Source organism: Corvus kubaryi, unplaced genomic scaffold (assembly GCF_017639235.1).
Source record: "Corvus kubaryi isolate FWS band 111438036 unplaced genomic scaffold, C.kubaryi_AGA036_p1.0 133, whole genome shotgun sequence".
Taxonomy (NCBI): Eukaryota; Metazoa; Chordata; class Aves; order Passeriformes; family Corvidae; genus Corvus; species Corvus kubaryi.
Window position 1 is genome coordinate 3166590 of NW_024580667.1, and position 12288 is coordinate 3178877.

Consider the following 12288-nt stretch of genomic DNA (forward strand, 5'->3'; position numbering starts at 1 on the left):
GTCACCTGCTTATCACAATGGCAAATCTTTGTAATAAAAATCATTTAATAAGCAAACGACCACTTTATACACTAACTTCAAGTTTTATCTGCTACCTTCAGTTTCAGAGCTGACTAAAGGACCTTAATATGTTTTTCCCCTTTTTTCCTATGTCTGTTAAGGCTGGCGTAATTAAGGGGTTTAATTAAAATCCTAAATGCTTACTCCATAAAAACAGCTTTATGACATGGGGAAAAGTGGATTTTTTTCCATTGTAATTGTCTGTCTTCTGTATTGGCAGGGTAAGAGTCCAAGTGAGCAGCTGTAAACACTTTTAAATAATGTGTTTTCAATTTTATTATTTATAAGTGATGTTCTTTGATGCTTTCTTGATTCATATTGCGACAACACTCCTGAAGCTGCACTTACTGTGTCAGCCACCTCCATGTTATGACTGCACACAATAAAAAAAAAAAGTAATAAAATACAATTATGTGGCTTTTAGCCCATTGAAACCCCACCAATGCATTGAAGGAAGGAGCACACCAGGGGTCAAATTTAACTTTTTCAAATGTTTCACAGCTCACATTGGCTTTAACCTTTGTACTTTGAGGGGCCTTGTGTTTTGTTTTCTTTTCTGGTTATTAATTTTTATGGGGCTTATGGCATGTAGCTGCTGTCCAGCCATGCTTGCAGCCACTGTTCTGCTCCTCGCACACAGATGGAGATACTGGGAAGGTTTCAGGGTTCCTATCCCCATCACTGGGGTCAATGGGCCCCTCATGGCACAGGCTTGAATATTGTGTGCGGGCTTGGGCACCACAAGGTAAGAAACACATCGAACTACTGGAGAGCGCCCAAAGGAGGGCAACGAAGATGGTGAAGCGCCTTGAGGAGAAGCCGTGTGAGGAGCAGCTGAGGGCACTTGGTCTGTTCAGCCTGGAGCAGACTGAGGGGAGACCTCAGTGCAGTCACAAGTTCCTCATGAGGGGCAGAGGAGGGGCAGGCACTGATCTCTGCTCTGTGGTGACAGTGACAGGACCCGAGGGAATGGCCTGAGGTTGTGTCAGTGGACGTTTAGGTTGGATATCAGGAAAAGGTTCTTCCCCCAGAGTGTGGTTGGGCACTGAACAGGCTCCCCAAGGCGGTAGTCACAGCACCAGCCTGACGGAGCTCAAAAAGCGTTTGGACAACGCTCTCAGGCACATGGCGGGATTCTTGCGGAGTCCTGTGCCGCGTAGGAAGCTGGACCCGATGACACTTGCGGATGCTTCCCACTTCACGATATTCCACGTCTCCCAAAGCCCAATCCCCCGCCCCGGCCCCTCAGCTCTCCCCTAAGGGACACCCCCCGGGGGGGCGGGAGGCGCATGCGCGGAGCGGCCGCGAGGGGGCGGCACCGCGGCGGGGCGGGGCGCGAGCGGCCGCTGGGGGCGCAGCGGGGAGGCCGCGCGCCGCCTCAGCACCGGCCAACATGGCGGCGCGGCGGCCCCGCTCCGCCTCAGGTCAGTGCTGGCCCCTTCCTGACGGGAGCGGGGAGGAGGCGGCGCGGCGGGCGCCCTTCCTTCCTCTCGGGGGCGGTGGGCAGCCCCCTCCCGCTGCCCGCGCTGCGTCCCGGAGGCGGGCAGGGATGGCCCGGGTTCTGCGGCCCCCCCAATCCGTGCGTGTCCCCCCTCCACCGCGCGGCCCGGCGCATTGGCGCCGGCACCCTCGGCATCACCCGGGATAAAGGTCCTTCCCGGGATTTAACCACTGAAACCCCTTCAGGCCAGGCGCGCAGACATAATGAGTGCTGGCCGAGCCCTCACGGACCACGGGGCCGCGCACCTGCAGGTGCCGGGGGGATGCGGGACGGGAACGAGGAGCCTCCAGCCCCCATGGCCGCCGCATCCTTCATGGTGCGGGGATTTAAGGGCATTGCTGTGGCCTCGTCGTGTGGCGCCTTTTGGCACTGGCACAGTTCGATGTGTTTGGGGAATGTCCAGAACATCATATGCCGCATGCAGGGAATATTTTTCATCAGTAGAAAATGCTCTGGCAGTGTTATCTGCCACAGAATGTGTTACACTTGTGTACACGAGTTTTGGTTTAAATAATAATGATTTAAGGGCAGAATTAATATAACTGTTTATGACAGTGTTTTAATATTGTTCTCCATCTGAAGAACTTAAACAGATTGTCCTCAATACCTCAAAGAAAGACTATTCAATAGCAACTTTTTAGCATTATGGATCTTGCTATTTTATTTTTTAGTACTCAAGAGCACTTAGGTGCTAATAAAGGGAAATAATCCACAACTGCATGTGTACTTCTTGCAGTCTTTGAAGTTTTTACCCATATTGGTAGTAAAAGTTAAAAAGCTGTCAAAATTCCTAATAAAATGTTTATATCTACAGTCTTACTTTATAATTCTAGGTAATAATTTAACTGCTCTTCTTTTCTGGAATGTCCCACCAGGATTGCTGATTTGAGATTTAACCTCAAATATATTTAGCCAAAGTGGGCTTCAGTTCATGTGTATATCCACAGAATGTGATACACTTCTAAAATATTTGTCTTTAAAAATCTAGACCCATCTCCTTCCTCTGTTGTTCAAGTAGACATGGTGGTGAGGATCTCTAGTTTGAAGTTGTAGGATACCTGTTTTGAAAACACTGACAGAATTGCCCTGCAAGCATGGAGCTTAATTGGAGTCCCAGCATCATCTGTTTCACTTGTGGAAAAGGAACAGAAGTGGCTTCTTGGCTTAGTGGCATATGCTGATGTCTGGTCCTCTGAGGAGAGCAATGGGCCAGGAGTTTTTAATCTTTTGAAGTGTTGGTTTATCCCTTTGGGTTTTGTTTTTGTTGGTTTTTTTTTTTTTTTTTTTTGTTTGTGTTGAATGAACTAACTGGTAGTTTCATCCGATGCCTCTTGGTTCCTGTGCTTGAACAGGTAGGGGATTCTTCACATTTGTAGTGCCAATCATGGATTTTATAGGTTATACACCCCTATAGCCTTCTATATCTTACCTTGATGATTGCATATTAGCCCCAAAATCCTTTGTCCTGGAGCTGCTGGACCACAGGTAGCTTGTACGCTACAATTTAAACCATTGCATTACCCAGTTAATGCCCAAACTGGATCTGGGGTTTTTACAGACATTGTTAATGTACTGTATAACTGAGAAAATAACTTTAAAATTTTTTTTTTTTCTTTTTAAGACCACGACAGTGACGATGATTCCTACGAAGTGCTGGATTTAACAGAATATGCGCGGCGTCACCATTGGTGGAATCGTGTGTTTGGCCGCAATTCAGGACCAATTGTAGAAAAATACTCTGTAGCCACGCAGATTGTGATGGGAGGTGTGACTGGCTGGTGAGGGAGCTTCCCTTTCCATAACTGACCTAGACCTTTTACTCTGTTAGAAGATCCATTTTCCAAGGGTATTTGAAGCAGATAAATGTATCTTTAATGGGATTTCCTTTAGCATTGAACAAGATAATTCATGTGTGAACAATTTTAGCTTGTTACTCTGACTCATCATTATGAAGGTTTTTTTAATATTAGTGAAGCACCAGTTATCCAAGGGAACTCATACTAGCTACTGTGGAAGGGATTTGGAAAAATGTCAGAGCTCTAAAATTAGAAGAATAATGGAAAATTACTGCATATAGCTTTTATTTGTATGGAAAAGTTGATTACCTTACTAGACTATAGACTTAGAAAGTTACATTATGGCTGAGGCATATTTTACAGGTAAAACACATGAAGGGAAAAAAAAAGATGGCAAAATATACTTTTACTTAAGAGCCCCATTTAATGGAGACTGTTTTTTCTTCTAAATGGAGTTGGAGCTATGTTGAGCAAATTCACAGTCTGCTCTGATGTTAACTGGAGAGAGATACCATAGCCTAGTTATACCAGAATAATTCATGGTGAAAGCTAGACAGTAAAGATGAGAACTTAAACTGGACGATGTGGCTACAGCCTGAACAGCAGTGTCAAGGTATTTGTTATTTGTCAGAGCTATTTGAATGGTATTTGTCTATTCCAGTACTCAGAAAAATGGTAAATTCAGTGGAAAACATCATTATGGCAGCACAGTGACTTTTAAAGAGGGATTATGCAAGAACTGGAAGATGAGATAGACTAAAAATGAAATTGTTGTACCCAGGCTCAGTACAGCATTGAGGTAGTGGAGGTTTAGCTTTTAGTCTGAGTTTTTTATTTGCTTCTGTAGCCTTAAAATTATTTTTAAAACTTAGATGTGTACATGTAAACTCAGAAGTTTCTAGGGAATAGTTCATCTGGCATCCATAAAAACTGTCTTATTGAATGATCTGGAAAGTGCATATTTCAGTATCTGTAGATGCACATATCTGTGTGTGCCTACTGATGAATATAAATACGAATTCACTGTTCATATGCAGGGGGAAAAACTCTCCTCTGTGTGTGGGCCAGTGTTTAGACACACTGGAATTGCCCAGGGAAGTTGCGGAGCCATCAGCTCTGGAAATTCTTGTCTGAGTCAGGGTTCTTGGCAGCCTGACCAAGCTTCGGGATTGGATTGGGCTCTGCAGCAGTTTTGGGAAGGTGACTGGCCCAGGTGACCTTCAGAGGCCCCTTCCTGCCTTATCACTACTCTGTAATATCAATATCTGTGCTGTTCTCCATTTAATGTGGGAGGGTTTGGAGACTGAGAACAAGGTAATTTTCTGGTTGCCTTGATGCATTAAGAATAGACTAATGCCATGTCCCAGTAGAGTGGCCTTGCTGAGTTTAACTCTTGTGTAGGGATGTGCTTCTTTTTACTGAGATCTTTCATTTAGGAGTTGTGTAGTTAATATAAATTATGGTATAATGTATTTACCTTCCATTTGGGAGCAGTTATAGTAGCACTCTTATATAATTATGTTGTGCTTTATTAACGTGCTACATTTAATAACAGTAAGATCTGGAGATCTCAAGCTTACTTTAAAGGGGCCATCAGACAGCCAGGAACAGGCAACCATTACTCACATTGTCTTGTTTTAGACATCGTTAATTTAATATTGCTTGCATTAAATAGCCTTGATTTTTAAATTTGTAAATATGAAATTATACGTTTGCTTTGTTAAATGAGATAATGGTAATAGTTGCAGTCAGGAATTGTAGTGTGGCATTGTTCAGCAGAAAACTTCATTGGATTGGGTTTTTTTTTGTTTTGTTCCCCTAAGGTGTGCGGGATTTTTGTTCCAGAAAGTCGGAAAGCTTGCAGCAACTGCAGTAGGTGGTGGCTTTCTTCTGCTTCAAGTATGTAGCATTTCATGCTTTATAAGTTGGCAAATGTTATTTACTAAACAATAGGAATAACACAGCTGTTGGGTAACATTTAATTAGGAAGGCTTCTTACCTACTTCATCTTTTTAGTCTTATCAGTCAAAACCTTACATTTCAACTGGAGTATTGTGTACAAATGTATCGAAGAGACATTGCAAAAATCAGAGGTAAATCAGAATCTACTCTGTCCTGTAAAATAGTTTGTAGTAAGATGAGAACCTTCTGGGCAGAAGCTGAGGTACTGCATGTGATTCAGTGCTGCCAGATGAGAGGAATTGCCTGTAAACCTATGGTTAGGGAGAATTTAAAATGTGTTTATTTTAAATTGGTTTGAGAATTTTATCAGAGCTTTAGAAGAAGTAGGCTGCTTTGGCAGTTGCCTGGAAGGCTTGTTCTGGTCCCAGTATGACCCATGTTCTTCTCTTTTCTCCCCTTGCTATGTTATATTTGTTGAACCTCTAAAGCCTGCCTGAATCTTGACAGCTTCATTGCATTCCTCTCTTTGCTGGCTTTCGGGTTCAGAAGTTTTTAATTATGTTATCTGGCATGATCATTTTTATTTTTCATCAGATACTGTGATTAGGGGAGGATATATTCCCAAAAAGCCTTTGAATTAGATGACAAACTTTAAGTGAAGGACAATTTCATGTGCTCTTCTTTAAGATGCCAGATTTTTTACTGGCGTTTTTCATGTCTTAATACCTGTGAGCTTCTCATTTTTCCTCAGGTTGTTCTAGGGGATATAGATTGATGCCTACTTAGGCTCAATGATACACAATTTCTTGAGAGGGGAGGTTAAAGATGTGTTTATTCTTTCCAGCATCACCCTGGACGGCTTCTGAAAGGCATATCCTGCATTTATTTCTTCTTTGATTATAATAGCTGGTGCAGTCAAGCATTGATCAGGAAGGGTGGGGTAGTAACTGCTGCTGTGTGATACATTGAAATGTCACTGTTGTGTTGAGTACACACGCTTCCTTCATGATCATGGTCCCTACTGGTTTGGGGGCTAGTTTGGTTCTTTTCACATGTTTTGTATACTACTGGTATTAATTATTTTAATAATAATTCTTTTTATCAATATGACTGAAGAGCTGCCAGGACAGAGGCACCTGGGGTGGAGGCAGCACATTGCTGCAGGTGCCTTCCTCAGTGCTCCTGACTACAGGAAGCTGAAAAGTTAAAGCTGAGACCTGTAAACAAAGGAGAATGGAAATTGAATAAAACACATCCCCTCTGCAGGATTTTTGCTTGTTGAGCTGTGAGGTTTGGGGAGCTTTCCTGTATATGCAATAGGTTTGCCCTGTGGTTGAGTGTCTGATTTCTTGGTTGATCTCATTTACACTGAATCCAGAAAGGAGTATTATCCAAGAGGAAATATGAGCTAAGTATTTTGATTGGATTGTCTATATCTTAAGTAAGATCAGATTCTCTTGGAAGGAAATGAAGTAAATGCCTTGGTCTCTCCTTTAATTCAAAACATTTTGCATTTTAAGGCTGAGTCATAAATTCTATGGTGTAATTACATTTTTGTAGTCTTTAATTTTTTCATTTAAAGATCACACATCCTGATTCTATGAATACATGTTCAGTGCTTCCCCTGAGTGGGCAGAGTGTTTCAGCACATTACTAGAAAGTTCCTTTTTATGTGTAAATTTCTCTGAAGTTGCAGATTTCATTTCAACTGCTGATTGCAACATTGACATTATAATTACATGCTAGAACAGGAATAATAACTACAGAAGGCAAGATTCTTGGCTGAAGCCCATTCAGTGAAACGTTTCAGTCTTAAAATTTAAAAAATACTTTTTTTTCTGCAGTGGGTGATGACTTCATCTTGAGAAATGTAATGGGAAACTGAAAGCAGTACATTTTTTGACTGTCAGTTTGTACAGGAAGCAAAAAAGATTTTTCGTATTTTTGTAAGTGATCTAGAACTTCAGTCTTCGTTTTGATTATATGAAAAGTAGTTGGAGGAAAAAGATAAAACTGACATTAAATTTGCACAGCTTTTCAAAATCAAGATCAGTTATCACATCTTTGCAGTGGATATTTCCACAGCTTAGTTTAATGAATTAACTTTTTTATTTAGTGAAATAGATGTAGTTCTTCAAATATGCTGGTGTAAGATCAATATCCATGCACTATGTTAAGGAAAATGCAATGCATTTCTCATAACAAGTAAGGGATTTTTCTTGTAACTTCTCATTTATACAGCACAATTTAATGAAATCCTGAAGAGGATGAACTCGTGTACTCTTGGTTCTGCTATAATGAATTGGTTAAAAACAATTGTTCTTAATGAGCACCTAATATTTATTAATTTTTAAAATCCTATCTCCTCAATAGCAGTTTCATTGTTTTTTGCTCTGCAATGAGCATACAAATTACAGGTTTTTCTGAACTGTATTGTCTATTATTTAATAAGGAAATTGGATTTTTATTCAGTTATTTGTGCTTTCATTAATATACTGCTCCTCAGCCCATTAATACACCACTGATGAATTAAATTCAATTCTTCATTAAGTTATGTTCTAATTTAGGAAAAGTAAATACATGAAAACAACACAAGAGACAAAATAAACTCCGAGATATCCTTGGCTTTATCTTGTACAGGGATTTTTGATACTGCACCATGATGATGATCATGGAATCATAGCATGGGTTGGGTTGGAAGGGACCTTAAGGACCATGTAGTTCCAGCCCAGTGTGGCATCCTAGTCACACTCCCAGGGTGGGACCAACCTGCTTCTGGAGCTGGGGACTTAGTGAGGAAGAGTTGGATTCAATTTTATGTTGAGTATCCCACTTGACAATGAATGTGTGCAGACTCAGAGGGAGTATTCAATGGAACAGCCAAAGCAAGTGGGAGTTGGAAGTTGGACTGATAAAGAAATGCCAAGTTCCTGGCAGGTTCTGACATGAAGTAGAGGGACAGAGTGTCTACGCTTCTGTAACCTGCAGTGCTGGCTGTGGGGATAGCAGAGCTGTGCCTGCAGATGGTGGCTGAGGGTACAACCTCTGCAGTTCAGCTCTTACAGAAAGTGGTGTGTCGCTTCTCAGTCCCTGCTTGTCTTTGTGCGTTGAGCTTAGAGATTTGTCAGATCTGTTCTGGAAATTGGCGGAGTGTGATGGGGGTTGTTTCCTTCCTAGATAGCAGAAAATACCTCAAAGTGCCCATGGCTTCTGCGCACTGCACAGGCAGCTGAGCACAGGGGAGCTCACCTCTGCCTTCTGGCCTTGCTTGGGCTCTTCTTGAGAGATTTTGCCTTGAGGAAATTAAAACTCTTTTGTCCCATCTTACTATATAAATTTTTGCTCATTACTCCTATCAGTGTTTCATAATAGCAAAGTTCCTGTGTGCCTCTCCAGTATCACCCCCAAAATGAGGTCTGCCCTTGAAAATTCTCAGTTTTCCTTGATTAATGTAAAGAAAGGTACACATATTCTTAGTGTTCCTGCACTGATGTATTTCTTCAATTGCCTTTTTGAAAAAATTCTGTTATTTTTTCAACACTTTTGGAAGGTCTTGAACAAATAATGAGCTATGAGATATATAGATAAGTATATAATATATTATTCTATTATTATATAGAGAGAGATTCCTGTATAACCAGAAATCCCCATTGGCCTCTTTAGTAATATATGCAATTAAGATGTATAGACCTATATGACTACTTTATATATCCATGGATATGATAATGGGATACTGTTATTTTACTTTGTTATTGTATGGCCTGAGTTTAAAAATACTAGTAAATTTTGAGAATTCGCATTTATGTAAATTTACTGTTATAAGCAAGTAGTTTTTTTATGATGAATTAGAGTCTAAAAATTGAAGTATATTTTTCCAGCATTTGAGTTCAGGGGTATTATTTCTGCACATATATATGAAATTATGTAATTAGTGGGGTTGCAGCCAAAGTAGATACGACACAAGCTCTATCACTGCCAAAGTACAGGGTCTTTTTCTTCTCAGTTAAAAATTGTATATTCAAACCGTTACCCTCTGTTGCTTATTTTATAGACTTGTATAAACACTCAAAAGTAGAATTTGGAATCTCTAATTTCAGGGCTACTAAGTTCAGGGAGAAAAGATGTCTGGTTTTGATGCAAGTGTAAGCTCTGCAGTAGTTACAAACAGAACTTAATTAAAAACTTCTGCCTCATCTTTGTGCTGTCAGGGTAACTGAGCTAATTAAAGTTGTCTTAATGAAATGTTTCTTCTAAGATCCATTTGCATTTTACAAGCAAGCAAATACATTAGCATTTCTTACATTGTGTTGGACTGGGTAGATCAGTCACATTTAATTTTCAGTTGTATGGGTGAGAAGGCACCAATTCGATGCTTGGGCCTTCTTGAAATTCTTGTGGTTATGTTAAATTCATAAAATAACAATTGCCCCAATGTACAACTATTTTTCTTTTCTTGGTATGTCATCCAGTGACTGGATGTGCAACCAGTACAGCTTTCAAACTGGTTTCCTGCTTTCATACTGTACAGACAGCCCTTAATGAGCTGTCCCTGCCTGGCACTAGTGCCCCTGTGAATAAATGGTTTTACAATAGACAGGCAAAGTCAATTAATTTGTTACATTCTGTGGTATGAAGTAAAAGAGAGTTTAAAGTATAATAAGTTCATTTTGCATTTGTCCAGTGAATTGGTTTTTTGAATTACGCAAAGATGGAAACCGAAATTTACTTTCTTGCATAGGTGGTCTTTTAGAAGCTTTGTTTTAAATTCAAACAAAATCTGTCTGACGCTTGTTTAATTTTAGGTTTTTTTCTGGATTATGAAATCCTCAGTTTGTGGTGAAATAGGTTGCTTAGTTACTGTAGCAGTTGTAATGCAAGCTAGATGGTCTAATTTCAGTTATTTGTTGGAAAGAACCATGTGAAAGTCAAACTTCAGAGCCCGTAAGTGATGTGAAACATTTCTTTCTAGGCTAAACCGAATAAATTGTATATTTAAATACCTGTTCCACAAAAGTTCATTATCTGTGACTTAGTTTACCAGTTGAACAGTTTGCATGGCAGGCTGTTAGGTAAATTGAGTTGATTTCACACCCACATGTGACCTTAAGAAGGACCTGAGAAATGTCACTCTTTACAAAGAGTTTTTATATAACAATCATTTACATGTAAATTTAGTGGTTTATATCTGTTTGTCCTAACAGTTAAAATAAGCAGTAATCCTTAGTTTTGATATTTTTCACTTCTTTTTTTCCCCAAATAAGGAGTTGTTTAGCTGTTTTCTAGAACATGCAACAATCGAATCTTAGAAATAAGGCAAAGGTTTGGGATGATGGTTAGACATGCTAAAAAAATTGGGAGTTTGTGTGTAAATTTGTCATGAACCAATCTCCTCAAACTTAGCCGTTTTTCTCATTTTACAGAACTTGTGCTGTTCTCAGGCTGTGTTATTTTTCTACTCACTGGTTTTATTTTGTAAAAAGTGTGAGAATTCTCTTGTAATGAGTATTTTTATTGTTGGACAGTTTAAATTGTGTAGGTTAAAATACGAGTTTTCAGTATTTCTAATGATGATTTTGATTAGCCCCAGATATTCTGTCACAAATCAGAATTCTACAATTCTGAAAGACGTTGAAATTAAACAGTTTTTCATTGTTGTCCTATGAATGTGTTTTTCTTACAAGCTACAGTAAATGCTGAAGGAAAAACATTTCAAAGCTTTTATAACTAAAGAACAGAGAACTGGTAAAATTAACAAGAGTCTACTGAACTTTGCCATTGCTTGTTCTAATTTGAACTGCTGTCACTGAGGAAAGTATCAGTGTTTGAAGCAGAGAACCTGCTGAAATTGGAACAATGTCTTTTCCTGTATCTGTAATTAAAAAAAAAATAAAAGTGACTTTGTAGGCACCAAGACAATGTATTTTGACTCATGAAATGTGAATTGCAGCTGTACTAACTGCCTTTATTTTCCTAGATTGCTAGTCATAGTGGATATGTACAAGTTGACTGGAAGAGAGTTGAAAAAGATGTAAACAAAGCAAAAAAACAGTTAAAAAAGCGGGCAAATAAGGCAGCTCCCGAAATCAACACTCTAATTGAAGAGGTGAGTCTAAGGTGATACACTGTTTTCTACCAGCCAGGTTTCCTTACCTTCCACTGCAGGTGATGATGAGTTGAAAACGCAAGTGCTAAATTGGAGGGCATCAGAAATAGTCTGGCTTTATAATATATTAAAAGTTACCAGATTGTGTTGTCTTTATTAATTCAGTTTTCTGGTTTGGTCACTGTTAAAGATGACACACAGACTTGTTCTTGTTGAGTGACAAAGCCAGTAAGGTCATGACATGGTAAAAAAGTTCACGGTGGTGTGGTTAAAACATGGTAACTACAAAGACAAAAGCCAGATCTTCTCAGACTGCTGATAATAAAATTACTTGTCTGGACAATAATGACTTTACTGCAGAAAAGCTATAGCTACTTTGTAACAGTAGTTGTGATTTTATCTCTCATTTTTACACATTTTGGAGAATATCTGTCTGCAGAATCTGCCAGGTGCCTGCTATGTTGAGAAGAGGTAGTAGCTGTGATACTGATCAGTGTCACTGGGACTGTTGCACCCTGTCAGTTGAAGACTTCCATTTAATCAATTTTGTGGTTGTTTGGGTTTTTTTAAAGCCTGCTTCTACATTTTTGCACGTTCTGTGCATGCAATCTAAGTTTCATTCTGAATAACTGAGAATCCTGACAGGGAACGTGCTGTAGACAGTGAAACAGCAGCCACACTAGAGCTCTGTAATTAATGAGTTTAGACATGTCAGGTTTAACCTGTGTGGAGTTGCACATCGGTTAATCAAAATTACCTTAAATTTTAATTTGAATATGAACTGAAAATTCAAGAGTGAGGGTTTTCTTGCTTCTTCTGTACCTCAAATAGCTTAACCTCTTCTTCTCCACTGCCCTTAGAAATGGGTGGGACAGGATGGGGTTTTTGGTTTTCCTTTAGTTTTTTTTCCTCTCAGATTATATGAC

General features: G+C 39.7%; 1 protein-coding gene across 2 annotated transcripts in view; it reads left to right on the forward strand.

Annotated features, from left to right (window-relative positions):
- FUNDC1 (FUN14 domain containing 1) overlaps nucleotides 1–12288 on the forward strand; it is a 46046-nt gene that overhangs the window by 32505 nt on the left and 1253 nt on the right. Inside the window, exons 1-4 of one of the 2 annotated variants that reach the window (XM_042034509.1) lie at nucleotides 1392–1484; nucleotides 3183–3339; nucleotides 5181–5256; nucleotides 11234–11362. In XM_042034509.1, the coding sequence (XP_041890443.1) occupies nucleotides 1454–1484; nucleotides 3183–3339; nucleotides 5181–5256; nucleotides 11234–11362 (393 nt within the window). In that variant the 5' untranslated portion in view covers nucleotides 1392–1453. Of the gene's footprint in view, nucleotides 1–1391; nucleotides 1485–3182; nucleotides 3340–5180; nucleotides 5257–11233; nucleotides 11363–12288 lie in introns of those variants that run through there. The other variant, XM_042034500.1, reaches the window with a different exon arrangement.